At 53.6% G+C, this 17,810-nt stretch overlaps 7 protein-coding genes across 7 annotated transcripts; 5 read left to right on the top strand and 2 right to left on the bottom strand.

Annotated features, from left to right (window-relative positions):
- Positions 1–343: 343 nt before the first annotated feature.
- Positions 344–3,234, bottom strand: BKA78DRAFT_256870 (uncharacterized protein; the record flags this gene model as incomplete). Its single annotated transcript, XM_066885133.1, has 3 exons — positions 344–385; positions 434–2,654; positions 2,702–3,234. 3 exons carry the CDS (start codon positions 3,232–3,234, stop codon positions 344–346), a joined length of 2,796 nt encoding a protein of 931 aa, XP_066740329.1.
- A 934-nt stretch (positions 3,235–4,168) lies between these two features.
- Positions 4,169–5,420, top strand: BKA78DRAFT_28714 (putative ras small monomeric GTPase). Its single transcript, XM_066885726.1, has 6 exons — positions 4,169–4,347; positions 4,404–4,430; positions 4,477–4,556; positions 4,615–4,666; positions 4,723–4,732; positions 4,789–5,420. The coding sequence occupies exons 1-6, from the start codon at positions 4,308–4,310 to the stop codon at positions 5,216–5,218; spliced, it is 639 nt and encodes a 212-aa protein (XP_066740328.1). The 5' UTR covers positions 4,169–4,307; the 3' UTR covers positions 5,219–5,420.
- A 4,702-nt stretch (positions 5,421–10,122) lies between these two features.
- Positions 10,123–11,061, bottom strand: BKA78DRAFT_355894 (uncharacterized protein; the record flags this gene model as incomplete). The annotated part of the gene is made up of 4 exons (XM_066891985.1): positions 10,123–10,169; positions 10,232–10,673; positions 10,735–10,864; positions 10,910–11,061. The coding sequence occupies 4 exons, from the start codon at positions 11,059–11,061 to the stop codon at positions 10,123–10,125; spliced, it is 771 nt and encodes a 256-aa protein (XP_066740327.1).
- Positions 11,062–11,364: 303 nt separating this feature from the next.
- On the top strand, positions 11,365–12,273 carry BKA78DRAFT_355893 (uncharacterized protein; the record flags this gene model as incomplete). The annotated part of the gene is made up of 3 exons (XM_066891984.1): positions 11,365–11,508; positions 11,564–12,023; positions 12,077–12,273. 3 exons carry the CDS (start codon positions 11,365–11,367, stop codon positions 12,271–12,273), a joined length of 801 nt encoding a protein of 266 aa, XP_066740326.1.
- A 905-nt stretch (positions 12,274–13,178) lies between these two features.
- BKA78DRAFT_298736 (uncharacterized protein) lies at positions 13,179–13,944 on the top strand (the record flags this gene model as incomplete). The annotated part of the gene is made up of 3 exons (XM_066886957.1): positions 13,179–13,322; positions 13,385–13,844; positions 13,895–13,944. The coding sequence occupies 3 exons, from the start codon at positions 13,179–13,181 to the stop codon at positions 13,942–13,944; spliced, it is 654 nt and encodes a 217-aa protein (XP_066740325.1).
- A 1,352-nt stretch (positions 13,945–15,296) lies between these two features.
- Positions 15,297–16,534, top strand: BKA78DRAFT_346422 (uncharacterized protein; the record flags this gene model as incomplete). The annotated part of the gene is made up of 3 exons (XM_066890524.1): positions 15,297–15,482; positions 15,511–15,976; positions 16,169–16,534. The coding sequence occupies 3 exons, from the start codon at positions 15,297–15,299 to the stop codon at positions 16,348–16,350; spliced, it is 834 nt and encodes a 277-aa protein (XP_066740324.1). The 3' UTR covers positions 16,351–16,534.
- Positions 16,535–16,773: 239 nt separating this feature from the next.
- Positions 16,774–17,639, top strand: BKA78DRAFT_298734 (uncharacterized protein; the record flags this gene model as incomplete). The annotated part of the gene is made up of 3 exons (XM_066886956.1): positions 16,774–16,929; positions 16,990–17,449; positions 17,503–17,639. The coding sequence occupies 3 exons, from the start codon at positions 16,774–16,776 to the stop codon at positions 17,637–17,639; spliced, it is 753 nt and encodes a 250-aa protein (XP_066740323.1).
- Between the last annotated feature and the right edge of the window lie 171 nt (positions 17,640–17,810).

Genomic DNA, 17,810 nt, shown 5'->3' with positions numbered 1-17,810 from the left:
TACCTGCTGCAAGTTAGTAAGATATCACCTGGAGCTGCGGGGCGGCGTTGTTGTTTACCGTTCCGTTCCTCTGTAGTGTCGACCAAGCTGAAGCTTGGTAGCCGATTAGAAAGCCGCAAGGATAGCTTCGTCGGATGGCTCCAGCCGGCGCTCCGGGATCGTGGATCGTTGCGCCTGCGATTGGTCATCCATCTTCTGAAAGCAATTTAGCATCTTCGACATTCAAAATAATGGCTTCGGGCACTCGAATGGAAATGATTCAACTTCTTCATTATTTTTACACGTCTCTGTCGACGCTTCAATGATCAACATGTCTCATGATCTCATTCTGTATTCTATTCAATCACAAAGACTGCCACTGCGCATTGATTTGCTTTCTGCGAACCTACTCAAGCATTAGCATTCATCGTGTAAACAAGCAGCGTCGACTTACCAAAGGCGCCACAAACGCAACCGCCGCAGCCAAAGCCCCCACAGTCAGCACCAATTGCGGCTTGTTAAACTCCTTTCCCAGAACATCAAACGCAGAGCTAGGCGCCACACGCGTGCCAAAGACGTCTAGGCCCAAGGCCAGCACCAAACTCGTGCTCTCAACGAGCGCCGGGCTCGTGACAACCTTCTTGATGCCGAGCACCTCCCGCTTGTGGTTTAGGTACTGTCGCGGGTCAAACTCGATGACAGGCGTGTAGCGCATGAGACCCTCAACCTGCTCGTCCGGCGTAGGATCACGACCGACAGGACGACGTGGGTCCAGGAACTGGCGCGGGACACCAATGACTGAGTTGGATTCGGGAAGCGTAATCAGCAGCCACTTTGAAGTAATGCCTTGAATCGTCTGCGTAACAGCCATGTGGGAAATGGGCTCAGGAATATGGTAGGTCTGGCTGAGAACTTTGGGCTTGGCCGACTCGCCAAGCGCACCAGATGATGGCCGCAAGCTCGAGTAGTTGGAGGCAGATCCAAAGGGGCCACGGTCGTTGGGGAGAGTCGACTCGAAGAACTCGGCCACGACGAGGAGGTGGCCCTTTGAAGGTGCACTCGAGTCAGTGCTCAAAGAGTACGAGTACGTTGCCCAGTTCTCGGAGAGCGCGGCAGGGATTGGCTGCGCAGTGTCGACGCTGTCGTGAGAGGCCTCGTACAAAACGGCGCCGGATACAGAGTCCAAAAGATAGATCGACAGAGTGCCCACAGCATCATTGACCGCTGTAACAAAGACCAGGTTGGGGTTCAAGTACTTGTATAGCACCCGGCGGTCTCCAAGAACTTTGCCAATAGAAGCCACGGGATCAGGAAGTGGCCGAGGTGTGACGCTGACGATTCGCTCTCCACGGACGGGAGCGAATTGCCAGGCTTCTTCTTTTCCTGTCAAGAGTCCCTTGATTTCATTGTCAAGAACCTTGTAAGAAACATCCTTGGGGCCCGTTTGGACAGTCTCGAAAGCAGACTTGTCCTGGGTTTGAATCAGCACTCCAGTGGTGGCATTGAGAAGGACTTGGCGATCAATCTGGGGAAACAACGCAGCGATCGTGCCATTGACAAACTTGACATCGACTTGTTGGACCTTTTCACCGGTGGGGAGATTCAGCGCATCTTGGTTCCAGATGATGGCGCCAGCACTGAGTGCAACAAAGCGTCCAGTCTCGGTGACAACAACCACGGGCTTGTTGAAGCCGAAGCTATCCCTGCGCAGCTTGTCCAGAGTATCCGCAGCTTCTTCGGAGCTGAAAAGGCGGGTGGGAAGAGTTTGGAGGTAACTGGGGAGATGTTCAAGATCCCTGAGATGTCTCTTGACCCGATGAATGTAAGCTCCCAAGACAGTCTGGTGAGTCTCAATTTCCAGCTCATGGGCAAGCGACTCTTCAGGTGGCAGTTCAACCCAAACGGCGTCAAGTGCTCCTGCTAGAGCCTCAGGACGAGACCAGGCGAAATCACCGTTGCGAAGCATGTCCCAGTTTCCGTCTGCAAGAAAGACAGCAGCCCGTACAGCCGATGCAGTATTTTCACGAACAGCGACCTCGGAGACCGCATGCAGAGGTTGAAGGGGACCTTGCTTTGATGCGTCGCGCTTGACGGGCCAGCGGCCGAGGATGCCATGAGACGTCGAATCAACCACGATGACTTCGTCAGGAGTGATTCTGGTAAAGTATACATTGGCGTCGATGGAGCTTGTAGAAAACGCGCCCCTTCCACCAAGTTTGGGCAGGCTGTATGCTTTGGTCACTGCACCTGTCTTGACATTGGCGTGGTAAACCTCAGCCCAGTGGCTTTTGGCGGTTTGGTAGTGAACGAGGAAATGCGGGACGGAGTTGATGCGGTGCGGCGCATGCAAGACAACTTGCTCGATTTCCTCGCCACTTGCATTTTCAATGTTGAAAGAGGAGGTGCTCTTCGATCCAATGACATTAACCTTGAGCGTCTTGAACGCTTTGTCAGTCCATGCGAGAAGAGGCGAAGCAGTGTTGGCGCCGACGAAGAGAATGTTTTCCGCGGAAGATATGTCGCTGTCTGAGGCTAACGTGTACTGGTCGAGCTTTTTGCCGGTCAGAGGATCGATGGCCGTGACTTTTATCTTCAAGCCGCCAAGCATCGAGGAAGACAGGGAAACGGAGTAGACGGCTGTCGCCGAGGTCGAGACTTGATACGGAGTGTCGCCGCTACAATGGGCGTTAGTGGAGCACTTGGAGAATCGCAATTTGTCTACCTCGTATCCTCAAACTCCCACTTTACAGCTCCCGTCTGGCCGTCCAGCCTCTTGACTGATGGAGTACTGCCGCCACACAGAACGATGGCGTCTTTGGCAGCATTGGAGGCATCAGGAAGCTCCATTACTTCCAGATCCTTGACATGAGCGTCCTTGAAGTTGGCACTCCAGGCCAATCGGCCATCTGTGGCATCCCAGGCGGCAACGTAACCATCCACTGCGCTGACTACTGTGTCCTGGTCCTCCCCAGCCCTCAAGAAGCCCGGGGCAGTGTTGCTACTGGAAGATAGGTTTTGGCGCCACACGAGAGATCCGTCGCGCGGGTTGATGGCGCCGAGGACAAGCTTCTCGGAGAGGGTGTAGAGCAGCGAAGCTTTGGAATCGGCGCGCGGTTGGTGGAAGAAGGTGGCATGCTGCTGAGGCGCGCCTAGCAGGGCGTAGTGGTAGTCGACTTGGTATGCATCATCAGCGAAGACGGCGAGGGCAGAGGGGATCAGCGTGGCCGTCAATGCCAGCAGCGAAGGGAGTAGCATGGTTCACTGATGGAGGTCATTGCAGACGGGCGGCGGATGGAGGTGACGCGGAAGCTCAAAGGCGGTGAGCAGGCCAAGGCGGTGAAGGGGCTGGCTTGGGGGCAATAAAGTTTATGGGCCTGAGGCATTGAGGCATCTTCCTGGCATCAATCTAACAACCCCGGGAGCCGAGGCACAGGCACCAGACCTGATGAGAATAGACGAGACGTCACTGGCACAATCAAGAACAGGGAGCTGAGGGCGAGTCCCTAACCCTACCTAGACCAGTGTTCGTTGGCAGCAGGGACACACCATGGTGTTTGCTTTGGCTGTCTGGTGACGCAGAGGAACGCAGCGCTGGGCCAGGGCTGATCCGGCGCCGTGGACACTTGGACTAGAGAACGATCAGTATCAAAAGAAGAAGTTCAATTGTCTTTTATGCTTCCTGCAGGGCCCGGGCCACAACCGATCTTGTTACATTGCCCGTCGCCTACCCATCACGGCGGCAGCTGTCAGGGCAAGCTCCCGCGAAATTATCTCGACCGCCAGCGCCCAAACTTGGACAGCTTCCTTTTAACCATGCCTGCCGTCCCTTTGCACATCATCCACCACCCTCGCCCGCCCCGCCACCACTACAACCATTACTATCCGCCCATCCTCCATCCATCTCGACATCATCCGTCCGCTGGTACGACCGTCCTATCCCACCGCACCGCCGCCGCTTGCTGGGCGCCTGTTGTTGGCGTTGGCTCCATGGCTAACAGCTGTCTAGTGATCCCTGGTTCTGCTTGCGTCGTCCCTCCGCTCCGCATCTAGACAACTCCAACCCGCGCCATCCTCCTGCCCGTCAGCGCGCCTTCGTCCTCTACCTCTTCCTCCTCCATCTGGCGCGAGGCTGTGTCGAAACGCCTTCAGGTTCCCGTCTGCCGAAAACGCGCCTCGGCTTCCGTCGCGTGGCGTGTCCTCTCGCGCCATCACTCGGCGCGCTGCCTATCTTGAGCCATTGAAGCGCCTGAGATTGCAATACGCCTTTTCTCCGCCGAGCCCAGCTCCTCCCTCCTCACCCTCCGTCCGTCAAACCCCCGCGCAGAGGCATGTCACAACGAGAATACCATATTGTTGTCCTGGGATCTGGTAGGGACCCGTGCCTTGACGGCTGTCTGCGCAGCGCTGACGCCGGCGACATTTAGGTGGTGTTGGAAAGAGTTGTCTCACAGGTACGCTCGTGCACCTCTCCGGGGGCCAAGACGCTGACGCTAGTAGCACAATTCGTCCAAAATGTTTGGATAGAATCCTACGACCCAACCATAGAAGACTCATACCGGAAGGCCATTGATGTCGACGTACGTACCGCGGCGAGATCGTCGTAGATTTGGGAAGCTCACGCCATTTGGGTTGCAGGGTCGGTCCGTCGTCCTTGAAATTCTCGACACTGCAGGGACCGAGCAATTCAGTAAGTGGGCCCTATTCGTCCAGTTTCGCGACCATGAGTCGCTGACCTAGCAGCAGCTGCGATGAGGTAAATTGAATTGAGGCCGCCTGGCACTGCGCGCAACGCCGCTGATTCACCAAAAGAGAACTGTACATGAAGACCGGCCAAGGATTTCTCTTGGTATTTAGCATCACATCCATGACGTCGCTCCACGAACTCGCTGAATTGCGCGACCAAATCATTCGAATAAAAGACGACGAACGCGTCCCCATAGTGCTTGTGGGCAACAAGTCAGATCTCGAGGAAGACCGCGCCGTTACGCGATCACGCGCCTTTGCCGTCAGCCAGGCATGGGGAAATTGCCCGTACTACGAGACTTCGGCACGACGGAGAGCCAACGTTGACGAAGTTTTTATCGATCTTTGCCGGCAAATCATACGTAAAGACATGGAGCGCAGTCGAGCATACGACGCCCGCCTAGCCGCCGACCGAAAGCAACTGGAAGCACGACGCGGATCGACAGGACCTGGAAAAAGGCGGAGTCGCCGCGACCACCGATGCACAATTTTGTAAAGCACCACTTTTGCCGGATCAAATTTGTTTGTTTATTGTGCAGTATTTTCTTGACATGTCCATCTTTTCTTTTTACGCGTGGCCGACCAAATCTGGCGCGACGCAGCAGTCCACTACGCCATGGGATTCTTGTTTACTTTTCCCCCAATGGCAAATACCTTGGAATAGACGCACGACATAGAATGAGCAGCTCACGGCTGATGACAGGGCTGTTCCCCGATTTGTATCGCCAAAATCTTGTTACTCTAGCTTGTTTCCTTCTTCTTTGGGATGGTCTTTGCCTGCATAGGGCAAATGGTAATTTCTATTTATAGTCCTGTTCCTGTATCCCAAAACTCTCATCACGCTTAGGTTATTGAGCGCAGATCAAAAGACTGGGTATTTCCACAAGTCTGCTGTTGTCCATGGTGCCACAACGAGCCTCACGGACCCGCTGCGGCGGGATCCCAGCTGTCGCTACCCTCATCCTGGCCCAGATTACCTTTTCCGAGGAGCCATTCCGGCAAATACGAAGACGAGTCAGATTGTGTGCAGATGTGGTAATCAACTCATCTTGCATGTTGGACGAGCTCCTTTGCGCAGAGGAGTCGCCTTGCATTGAAACGCTGCCCTGTCGAACCCGTCACCCTGTGTCGCTACCGGATGAACTGCGGAGAAATTCGGAACGGTGGGCCCTTGAGACAACCCTATATGCTGCGGTTGCATGCTCCATTCTTTCTCCACACCAAATCTTCTCGAGTCCCCTGATTGACACTGCCAGCTCTGAAGAAATGCCCGCTGTCGGACTGGCACATCGTGCAAACTCGACACTGAATGGACGAACGAAAAAAGCGAAGAAAAAAAAGTGAAGGGGAACGCCTAGAGTGGCACCAGATCGGACTCCATATTGGGATCAGACCACTTCTACGCCGTGATGGCCCAGATCCGCCTCACCTCTCGCACCAAAAGCAGTATTTCACCCGACAGCTTCCTCGAGCCATTTCTTGGCTCGAGACGCCGTAATTGTCTGTTCCAAGACCTGGGCTCTCTAGCCACGCCAGGCAAACGACGACATATAGGACATGGGGATAGCGGCGCGCATTGACGCTTCAACCCAACTTCCTAAAAGATGCTCGTCTAGGCCGGGCTTTTCACATTAAACAGACGGCACGGGACAACGGCTCTTTGAACGCAACCGCTGCGTTGAGGTACCCAGCGACCTGGCTGTGCTACCCCGGCTTATGCCCGCCCATCCTTGATGTTCCAATACCACGGGAGGGCGACCACGCCGCGCGTACGCGTGGACGGGTGCGTGGGTATCACCAATGCCGCGGACGCGGAAGCCAAGGAGCGTACAGTACATGCATGTCCGACAATCGCAAAAAACCACGCCTATGGCCTGGATTACCACATAGGTACGCACCAATCCCGTCTTATGCATATCAAAGCAGGTTTTCCGCAGGCATGAGAGAAAACTTGGCGTGAGGGTTATACATATGACCGACCATTTTGCTTCTCGTCCTCTTCTCGCTGCAGCCCACGCCGCCTTTCCCAAGACCACAATCCGATACGACCTGCCCCCAGAGCACGGGGAATCGTCGTCTTTGCGACCACCCACGCTTTGAAGCCCCACCTCTCCTCTGGTTTCCCGCGCCTCTTGAGCCTCTGCACATCGTCCGCACCGGGCCTCTCCTGTCCTCTGCGCGCCGCGAACACTGTACGCCTCCCGCCACCTGCCCGCTACGGCCGCGATCGACGGCTGGCTGGCTGTCAATCATGTCGGTCCATCGAAATCAAGCCTTGCGTGCGGCAACTTTTGTCGAGCGGGACGGACGGACGGACGGATGGATGGGTATGCGCATGCGGTGTGTATGTGGAAGGGGAAGGGGACTTGAGCTTGTGCTTCGGCTTCGATCACCATGATGGTTGATACGGAGGGCTGCAGAGTTGAGACTGCGCGCTGTCCTTGCAAGTTGCAACCGGCCGTCCAAACCTACCTACCTACCTACTGTAAGGGCTTCCTGAGGTGGTGCTTGTACCCGAGAACGGGGTCCGCGTCGTGTCTGTGCACGGCGCACACACCACCCATCTCTCCACGCCGCTGTGCCCGCCAGGAGCCAGGAGCCAGCCAGCCTCCCAGCCAGACCTGACAGCCACCGTGCAGGCGGCGCTCGGGGTCAGGGTCGAACGAAGGCAATCTGGAGGGCGTCAGGGTGTATGTATTGTACATACACATGCGTTGGGCGGGCAACGAGTGATGGGCGTGGTGTTTATTTGCTTGCTTGCTTGCTTTCGCTGCTCGTCCTCCCTGCGCGTCGTGCGTGTTGCTGTCATTGTTGTTGTGGGTTGCCGCTGAGGTGATGCTCTCGCTCTCGCTGCCCAGCTGGCTTTGCGTGGCGGAATTGGCGTCGGCCGACGACTATGTACATGTAGCAAGCACCTGGGTGTCTTTTCGAGTCTTGAATCTTGCAGCCATCTCTCGGATCGAGAGTACAAGCTACCTACATACCGTTTGAAACCGCCGTCAATTGTCTGACTGGTTGCCCTGGGTCTGAGAGATTGTCTTTGGACAAATGCAAACCAGAAAACTGACGCCGCAGCCAGCCAGCCAGCCAGCCAGCCAGCCAGCCAGCGGTCGCACTGCTCCTCTCTCTCCTCCCTCCTTCCTTTTTCTCAACCACCGCACAGGTCGGGTGGCCAGGCCAGCATCCAATGTTTACGTGCGCTAGGTAGTTACGCGCGGAAGAAGCAACGAAGGGACGAAGTGAGGCTGCCGAGATGACTACTGGCGAGATGATGTCCGTCTACGCCGCTTACGCGCGCTTGCTTGCTCCTGTCGTCTCTTGTCCGCTTTGACGCCGCAATCTTGCATGCGCGGGCTGTTCGACTTGGGGCTTTGCCGAAGCGTGCATGGCGAGGGTGGTTGCTGAGTGTGGACTCCAGCAGGTGTGCGAGAAACGAGGACCGATGGGGCGTGTAGACTGAGGAGGGAAAAGCAGCGTGTGGGCGGAGCGTGGGATGACTGGTTGGTGACGGTCATTTGACTGCCCTTGGATAGCTGTGTACCCGCACGGACATTGGGTCTGGTTTGTCTGTTCCTGCATTAGTGCTGGCCCGCATGCATGCCTGGACAGCACCCGACCTCGTCTCGCAGTGGGTGGAAAGAACTTTTTGAATTTCTGGGCTCCTGTATTGTCAAGGGCAGCCTCCAGGGGGCTACGGAGCATTCAAGCTCATAGCACCTAGTGGGTAGATGGCGAAAATCTATCCGTACCAGCCAAAACGAGGGTGACAAGGAGTCATTAGAGCTTGCATCCAACTCTTATGACCTACGACGAAGCGTTGGTACTCAGCATTTTCTTTTGTCGCCCACCGCGATCTTACAGGCCGGGGTTCATCGCTCCAAGATGCCCCTGACAGTGTGGGTTGCAGAAGACATGGCGACTTTGGGACGGGCTGGGTGGAGGTGCTCGAATGCTCCCTGTAGTTGTGCTTCTAAACGTGACTGATTAGCAAGGAAATTGAGATGCGTATGCTCAGGGAGTGATCGAATGCCTTGTTGCCTAAAGACTTGGATGTTTGAGCTTGAAGGTGGATGGCTACGGGGAGCATTCGAGCACCCCAGGCGCACCGCCGCCTTGGAGTCGCCATTTCTTCTGATACCCCCTTTGCCCTTCTACTGTGCTCTTTCCTGCAGGCTGCCAGAGGGGCACCTGCGATGTGGTGGAGTAAGGTAGTGGGGATACCTCGGCCGTTAGCGTCGCTAGGGCGCGGCGCTAACGCGATTAGGCAATTTTGCTGGCGTGGATGGGAGGATGGAGTTGGGTGACTGGAGGGAACGAATGCGGTTGTTGCTGTGAAGGGGGGTGGATGAGTAGGTGGTTTGGGTGATTCTCATGTGTCGACTTTGACTTTGGCCTCCTGTCACGCTGCTGTTCCACATGAGCTTTTCTATGGAAATCTGCCTCGTTAGCATGAGCTCTTTCGAACAAGATGATGTTTCGAGTTATGGCAGCTTACTCGGACTGCCGGAGGCAAACACTGATGAATCTCTCCTCAGAAGTTAGGCACTCATGTCTCCTGCGACGCTAACGCAATTAGGCAGTTTTACTGGAGTGGAGTGCAGGACCGTGAGGTGACTTGGATGGTTACGTAGCTTGGGTGTCTCTTAGCGTCTTTGACTTCATTCACTCTTTCCTTAAAAGCCAGGCAACGACGACCTTTGTGGCGCTAACGCGATTAGGCAATTTTCCGCGGCTGGGGTGCGCGATGGGAAGGTGGGCTGGGTGCTTCGCGCAGAGTCTTTACCTCCGTTCACTCTTTCCTCAAAAGCCAGGCACCAACAACTCGCACGGCGCTAACGCAATTAGGCAATTTTTACTGGCGGGAGGTGCAGGATGGTGAGGTCTATCGGATGATTGGGTAGCTTAGGTGTTTCTTGCATTGATCTTTAGCTCCATCTCCTCTTTCCCTAAAAGCCAGGCACCAATAACTCACATGGCGCTAACGCAATTAGGCAATTTTTGCTGGATTGAGGTGCAGGACAGTGAGGTGATTGGCCTTGGTGTTTCTGGGATCGATCTTTGGCTCCATTCGCTTTGTTCTACCTGATTATTTTCCATAGAGTCCTCGCAGTACATTCCGCAGGGACTTTGATTTCGGCCCCAGTGCGAGAGTCAGCGCTATCCAAGACCCATGCGGAACAGGAAAGCTCAGAGTGTTCCGCCATGCAAAGACCAACTGCCCAACTTGTTTCCCTTGTCCAACCGATCCGCTCTTGGTCCAGATCCTCTTACAATTGTGCAATGCTCATCGGGTTTCTCATTCTTGGTAATCGTAGCCATTGGTCGGTACTCCCGGTGAGAGAAGGCTCAGAGCTTTTCCAATGCTGATGCTTGATTCTGAGGCGCTTGGATGTGCAGATTTCAAGAGTTCTCAGGCTTTCGGGCCGCAGCTGCCTTGCAACCTTCGCCTAAGAGGAGTGTCATTAGTTATATACAACTTGGAAATTGATAGAATGGAAGTGGTCCTTACAAGTGGTCGTGAGGTCCATGTTGATCATGCGTCTTGCGATGTCTTTGCGCAGGTCATCGTACTTCACGAGGACTTCGAGAAAGTTGGATTGACTGCCGAGGAGACCCGCCATGTGGACAATTGACAAGCGCGCGACAAAAGGTCTCAACAGCTTATCACTGTCCCTGGTGTTCGCATAAGCTGTAGCTAGCAAGCTCACAAGGGATGGCGCTGGGCATGTCTTGGTCATGAGAAGTCGGACGAATCGCGCAAAGGCCATCAGCCGGAGGCTCTGGACCTCGTAGATTGTGGCGATGATGTAGACCTGAAGATGGAACTCCAAGACGATATCATTGTCTGTCGCAGTCATAATGTCGTAGTCCTCCACGTAGAGGAACTCTATGAGGGCCTTGAGGGCGGCAGGGTCGTCGTCGGTCATTTCCACGACGTTGGTGACGGATTCCTGGAACCAGTTAGGCTGCGCCGCATAATCATTTGACTGGATTATCTTGAGAACTGTTTACCTTGCAGGGGCCCTTTAGCGCGTTCTCAAAGAAGTTGCAAAATTTGGCTACAACGACCTTGTGGACGTTCCATTCGTGGCCATTCTTGTCGCGGACTTTCAGGTCCGAGTGGAGTCCGGTTTGCAAAAACCTAAGGTTTGTCAGTAAAAGTCTTGTCATTTTGGACCCAAATTACTTGTAAAAGCCTTTTCCTTCAAAGGCCGCAGCGTTGCCGGCACCATCATTCTCCCAGCCCACATGCTGGATGGAGTAAGTCTCCCAGGGGTGGTGCGAGTCCTTCTCCTCCGGCTGGAGCAAAGACAGTTGCCTGCGCGCTTCCTCGACCATGGTTGCTGTTGTCTTGTGGGGATGGCGTGTGGAGGTGGTACTGTGAGAATTTCGGCTTGCAATGAATTTGTGGCCGTGGGAAAACGGATGGTGTGGACTTGCGAAGCGTGGAGACGGCTCTTTCCCGCTTGCAGCAAGCACCTGCCCGCCTCTGCACTCGAGACGCCCAACCCCAAATCTCTGCAGCTTTTCAACTTTGTGCACTCGACTTTCCCAGTCAGCTTTTGAGCGCTGCAACTCCTCTGTCGTCCACCTTCTCTCACAACTTATCTCCAGACGCACTTGCAGTCGCGTTGAGGCGCCATGACCACGGAAATTGATGTCACACGCCTCTGGCAGACGGGTCAGCTTTCAGATGTCCAAGTGCAGTTGCGAGACCGCACATTCAAGGCCCACAAGATCATGCTTTGCAAGCACTCATCCATGTTCCGTCGAATCATTGAACGCGTGAGACCTCTTCTGCCAAAATCGAGTCCACATCTGCTTACCAGCGAGCGCTTAGAACCCGGCGACGGACAAGATCAACCTCAAGCTCGACGAAGCCGCCATTTTTCCAGACGGCGAGATCTTTGCGGTGTTTCTTGAGTCGATTCATACGCAGAGGTTCGACCGCGACCGGGGATACTCCCTGCTGGGCAACATCATCTTCGCCCTCCAAGCCTACCAGGCTGGACAAAAGTCTGGCTCACCTCTGCTGACCGGGGCAGCTGCCACAAATTTCAAAATGCTCCTCTTCCACTCTGAGCGCGATGACTTTGGCAACGCGGCCACGGGCGACGCATTTGCCCGCTTCATTCAGATGGTGTACAACAGATCGACCATCACGTCTGCTTGCATCCACCCGGCACGGGATGAGTGCGGCCTTCGAAAGTACTTCATGGAATTCTATTCTCCACGCATGAGTATGTACTTGTCCCGTAGGCAAATGGACTGGCTCACCAGGTGGATTCCGGATTTCGCAGGTAAGGCGCGCATTTGCACCGCTTGCTCGTGTTCCAATGCTGACGCGTCAAAGTCGACTACACTTTCTCCCACCGATCGCAGAGTTGGGGAGCAGCGCCCATCTCGAGTCAGGCCCCTACGCATGCGTGCATCTTTACGCGTCCGTCCCGTTGCATCCACTTCGGCCCATTCTTCATCGGCCTACCGAGCCAATGCAGCGATGCCAGTGACTACAGCAGAGACAGCGGCGAAGACAGCGACGAAGTGTGAGAGGACCGCCTGTTATTCGCCCTGAACGAGCGAGTCTTCAGCTCATGCGGGGCTTCCATGCTACTCCCTGATCTATGCAAGGAGTACTACAGAACAGGTGGAACAGGTGAAACAGGCACATATTCATGGGATTGACGGAGACATAGCTTTGAAAATCACGAGCTGCGACTTTCTTTCTCTGGCATCTTCTCAGGGACATTCTGGATGCCATTTGCTTTTACTGGGGGTAGCTTACGGGATGTGCGGTTGAGTGGGATTTGCTTTATCTGGGGAAGATGGTCCGGGGCGATATTCATGGAGCAGATAGCATCCTGCCGTCTACCAAACGCAGAAGTATACGATGAGTTTGAGAGATCATAACAAAAGTTGTCAAACACATAAGTACGTCGTGCTCTTGTTGACTCTTTGAAGGATATTTGGAAAAGTTCCCTTACTCCAGTGCTCGATGCTTCAGTTCACTTCATTTTGAAGCCCTGTCAACTTTTGCATCTGTCTGACCCGGAGTCGTGTTAAAAGTCATCTGGGCCCCTGTGACTAACTCCCCTCTTCAAATCCCCACCAGTCACGCTTCGGGAACCAACTTCGACCTGCACTCTCAACCTTCGACCTTCCGCATGGTCTGAGACACTTCTCCGCTCCCTCACCACCTCTCTTGCACACGCTGCGCTCTACAATCTCACCACCGACGCGTCTGCAGTCACCACGACCAGCCATATCATCCGGACGCGCCGTCTGGGGCTTTTCGTTTGATACCTCACCCCGCTCGGTCCTTCGAACTTGACGGCTCATCCCAACGTCTTCCTCAGCCAATCTCAGTCCACACTCCCCAGTGCATCTGAACCCGCGCTCACTTCAAGTTCAGCTGTTGCTCGGGACGCTCAAGTCCTGAGTCACAGTCCGCCAATATGGTTAAGGGTGGCTCTTACACCTTCCTCTCCGCGTCCACCCATTTTCAGGACATAGAGATCTCCTTCGAGGGCAACTCTTACAAAGCCCACAAAGCAATTCTCTATGAGCACTCGGTCTTCTTCCGCGAGATTCTCAAAAAGGTAAGTTCTGACTTCGGAAAGGAGTAAGGATGACTGAACCACTCACAATCCCAATTTTGCAGGATCCCGCCATTCAACGCATTGAAGTAGACGAAGACACTATGTACACCAAGTTCTGGGGTTGCTGGAATTACTTGGAAGAGACGATCACTGCCATTTACCACGGATCCCTCGGCGGCAGCTATGCAAGCATCGCCTTGGATGTTCTCTACGCGGTCGAGAACTACGACACAGGCCTTGCCACCGGCACTCTTTGCATGATGGACGCCGCTACTTCCCTCTTCCAGCGGCAATTGGCCGCGTTTCTTGCACCGGGTGACAAGGAATGGGATGAAGAGGAAGCAAAACTCCTTCTTGATCACACAATTCCTGTCATCTACAGCCCGGATCGTGCCGAAAAGTTCCCAATGAACGATCCCGCTCGGCGCAAGGAGTTCGTCGACGTTGTATTCCCCTTCCTCTTGAAGCATGGTGACGCGGGCGAGCTCGAGGAGGCTCTGAAGGAGACTCCCAGCTTTGCAGGTAAGACGAACAGCATCGCATCCAGTCCGGTAGCCACTAACAGGTAATAGTTGACTTTGCCGTCTTCCTCGCGAAGAAACATTTCGAACAGACCAAGTGAGCGGAACCCGGCTCAGTGGCTCCGCCGTTACGACCAAACCTCCGATGATGTTTTTGACGGGACCGAACATGAACTTTCCCTCCGTGTTTTGAGCCGGAGTCACACAGCCCATGGCGACAAACAGAAAAGATTGAGAAGTTGGCGGGACCAAGTTTGCGCCAACCCGTAGGGCGACTGTCTGGATTTTTTGATTTGCGGTGTCTTGGATTGCGGGTGGCACAAAAGTTTTGACAGTCACCCAGCAGCCATAATCTGGATGAACCTGTGTTTTCATCCCCCAAAAGCAAGAGGAGCGGATTTGATTTCGGGCAGATGCGGCAGGGACTACTAAAAGGCTAAAGGTGTCGAGTTCGAGTTCGAGACTATGAGGCACAGGGAGTGCAGAAGTCTGTAGAGCGAATGAACAAAAAGAAACGGAACCTTCATGCAATCAATTGCCTGTCATTGTGTGGAAGCTTTGATAGGCGCAAATGATTTTCAGTTGAATCTGGGTCACCTTTAGCAGCCGTGGTCCCTCTGTTTGAGAAGATGATTTCAGAGCCGAAGTTCAAAACCTCGAGGCGATCAGCGGTTGTAAAAGCCGCCCACACACAACTGACTATCCTCATGTCCTTGAACTCAATGGATGTGGATGTTCCGTGGCACCCTGCCCACATTCCGCGTCTTCTACGCTCGAGAGGCTTGAATGCTTTCTTTCTGTGCGCTCTCCAAAGAGAGCTTCGGCTAGCATGTGGTATTTGTGGTTCTACTTTGATCGGATTTGTTGGCTACTGAGTGACTGTTTGATGTGCTCTCTCTCTTGATGAGAGGCATTACAAGCGCCCACCTAAGAGGTCACGAGAGAATGCTTTTGCAGAAGAGCTTTGCAGCTCCGTCCAAGGGATGGGTCTGATTGTGAGAAGTTAGCTCTTGAAGGCAAACTATGTGGACCAAATCTGAGTTCAACCGAGCATCTCAGTGATCATGAATGGTTGATACCGGCAGGATGCGAAATTTCTCGGGGCTTTGAGGTAGAGGAGATGATCTGGACAAGAAAGTGATTTGGTTGAATTTCGCGATGATCTGAACTTGATGATGAACTTCCATAGAGTGCACGCGCTTACCGCAGGAAAGAATCTCGGCACAAGACTGCCTTAATTCGAGTCAATTCAGCTCACTTCACTCTTGAATCTTATCTGATTCCGTTAACTTCGTCTTCCAGATCCTTGCCTCCGCTTCTGCGCTGGGCTCTGCATCGTCAACCTTCCACCCACTCCACCACCAAATCTTCACTTCCAAACTCACTGGTCGACCTCTACTCCGCTCACGATCTGCTTTCGGCTTCCAAGCTCAAGCGTCTCCCCAGCTTCACGATGGCCGAAGAGCTCGACACGACATGCCTTTGGTCGAGCGATGCCTTCACGGATGTAGAAATCCGGATTTGCGCCCGCTGGGGCTCGACCCAGTCAGTCAAAGTCCACAAAGCGATTCTCTACAGTCGCTTATCGAAGTTCCGTGAAATCATTGACAAGGTTCAACTACCTGGGGAAATTGCGACAGTCAGCAATATACTGACCGTTATCATAGGACCCTGACACAAAAGAGATCATGCTCAGCCCGGTGGAGTTTGGTCTCACTGTGGCCCCACCAACGACTGCAACTCAGTCGCTGAAGAGCTTCGTGCAGGCGATATACACGGGAAGCTTTGACATCGACAATACAACCAGTCTGCACACCATTATCGGACTTTACGTGATCGGCAACGTCACAGGCACCCCCATCCTCCAGCAAGCGGCTGCCACAAACTGCAGGAGGATTTTCTCCTCGTTTTCGGAAAAGGTTGATGATCAGGAAGTGCTCGGCGTTGAAAATCTCAAGAGATTGGTCTTCATTTTGTATGGACAGCCCAAAGGACGGTTTTTCCCTCTCGACAAGGAAGTGGACAAACACGGACTTCGGGACTACCTTTCCCGGACCGGTTTCCCCCTCATCCACGAGTACTTGAAAAAGGATGAGCTCGAAGGATACATCAGAAAGTACCCAGACTTTGCAGGTAAAGCCGATCTTGTTTTGTGCGGATCTCCAGCCTTGGTATCAAACGCTAATTCACCCTAGATGACTACGCCTTCTTTCTTGGATCCAAGCTCCAAGAGCTTCGAGCAAGCTCCAAGCGTGAAGAGGGAGCTCAGCTCAACCTTTGATCTGAAGTTCGACCATCCAAGATAAGCGCTCCGGGATGCACTAGATGGAATCCATGGAAAGAAGACGGGGAATTTTGAAGAGACTTTGATTGAAGCTCAAGGAAATGGAGAGGATCTCAAGTCGGAAAAGGGGAATATTCAAGATGAGACTGCCGTCGGTGATGGGCCGGAGGGTCTGGATCCAGAGACAGATCCGGCTGGCTACTTTTGCTTTATTTGCTTTTGAATCACAAGTTTGGATGGACGAGATGGGTAGACAGAATCAAGAAAATCTGCATGGACTTGGGAGTCAGACTGCCAACCTTCGGAGCTGACTCTTCTATGTAAACGCAATCATTCTCTCGAATCTTCTTCAAGGCCATGTGACAAGTGGTCGAACGCTCAGCGGCGAGTAGAAGCACCGTGCTATCAATTTGTCAAAAGGATAATCACATGATTCGATGACCACTTCACCTTCGTTGTACATTCTACCCTCGCTCCATCTGCCTACTTCCCTACTTAACCTCCATCTCTCAACATCTTCCACAACATTCCACCAACACCTTTCATCATTCATCTCTCCCTCTCTGTCAACGAACCTCGCATACCCTTCCCGAACTCATCGACAGTAAAGTCGCTCCCCTTGGCAGAGTACCCACGCTGCTAGATCATGGCTCCACCTCCGGATTCAGAACGTCCCTACAAAAGACGTGACTTTTGCAACACACAAGTTGGCTTTGTGGTCGAAGGACGACTGCATATCTACGTTGCAAACCCAGCTGACATCGGCAACCACGCACCAGGCCTTCGCAAGTTCATCGACAAGGTGAGAATATCCAATGCACTACCGCCATGCCTGGCTCACTTCGCTAATGTTGTGATCTAGTACCTCCAGACTGGAGAATGCTTCATTGATCTCGGCGAGTTTGTCAGCATTTACGCCGACGAAAAAGCAATCATCGAGGCCTTGCTGAGCGCCATCAAGAGCGGAAAGTTCGAGACACCGGAGCCAGACGTCTACTTCGTTCAGCACATCATCGCCCAGATCATCATCTACAACTTCGCGCGCGAGATTGGCTGTACACGGCTGCAAGAAGCTGCTGTCTCCAACTTCAAGCGTCTTCTCGACGAGATGGACCCTGAGGAGGAGCTTTGCTTTGATGCTGGCGACGACATGGTCAAGTTTCTCTACGGCGCTGCGCCCGACAACTACGCCAACCTGCCTCCGGAAAAGGATCAGCACGGACTTCGAGACTTCTTTGCGAAGAATCACCTCCCGAAGGCGCACAGGTATCTCAGCCGCTATCGGACTGAGAAGCTCATCAAGAAGGTCCCAGCTTTTGCAGGTAGTGTGGTCTGCGAAGCATTTCTGACGAGGATCCACTAACGTTTTCCGCAGTTGACTTCGCTCTCTCCTGGAAACCAAACTTTCCAGAGTACAGATGGCTTCAGGACGACGGTCTTAGCAGTGACGAAGAAAATTCTGGTCCCGATGAGGAATCCGGTTCTGAGGAAGATGTCAAAATGGAGACTTGAAGCACAAGGGTCATGTGGAGCGGGCGATACGGAGTTCAGTTCAGACTCACAATGAGGCTTTGACATGGCTACTTGCCACTCAACAGGGATACAGTGGCCGAGGAACAAATCAAGAGGGAACGAGACATGGAATTATGACACAAGAAAAGAGACTAATGGTGCGAAACGGGT

The sequence above is a fragment of the Phyllosticta capitalensis genome (assembly GCF_038381095.1).
Source record: "Phyllosticta capitalensis strain CBS 128856 chromosome Unknown BKA78scaffold_10, whole genome shotgun sequence".
NCBI lineage: Eukaryota > Fungi > Ascomycota > Dothideomycetes > Botryosphaeriales > Phyllostictaceae > Phyllosticta > Phyllosticta capitalensis.
Note: the sequence above shows the minus strand (reverse complement) of the source record. Positions and strands in the feature narration are given on the sequence as shown.

Coding starts and splice junctions, on each gene's coding strand:
- BKA78DRAFT_28714 (XM_066885726.1), top strand. CDS start 4,308: ATGTCACAACGAGAATACCATATTGTTGTCCTGGGATCTG. Junction 4,348..4,403: donor TATTGTTGTCCTGGGATCTG/GTAGGGACCCGT, acceptor GGCGACATTTAG/GTGGTGTTGGAAAGAGTTGT. Junction 4,557..4,614: donor GGAAGGCCATTGATGTCGAC/GTACGTACCGCG, acceptor TTTGGGTTGCAG/GGTCGGTCCGTCGTCCTTGA.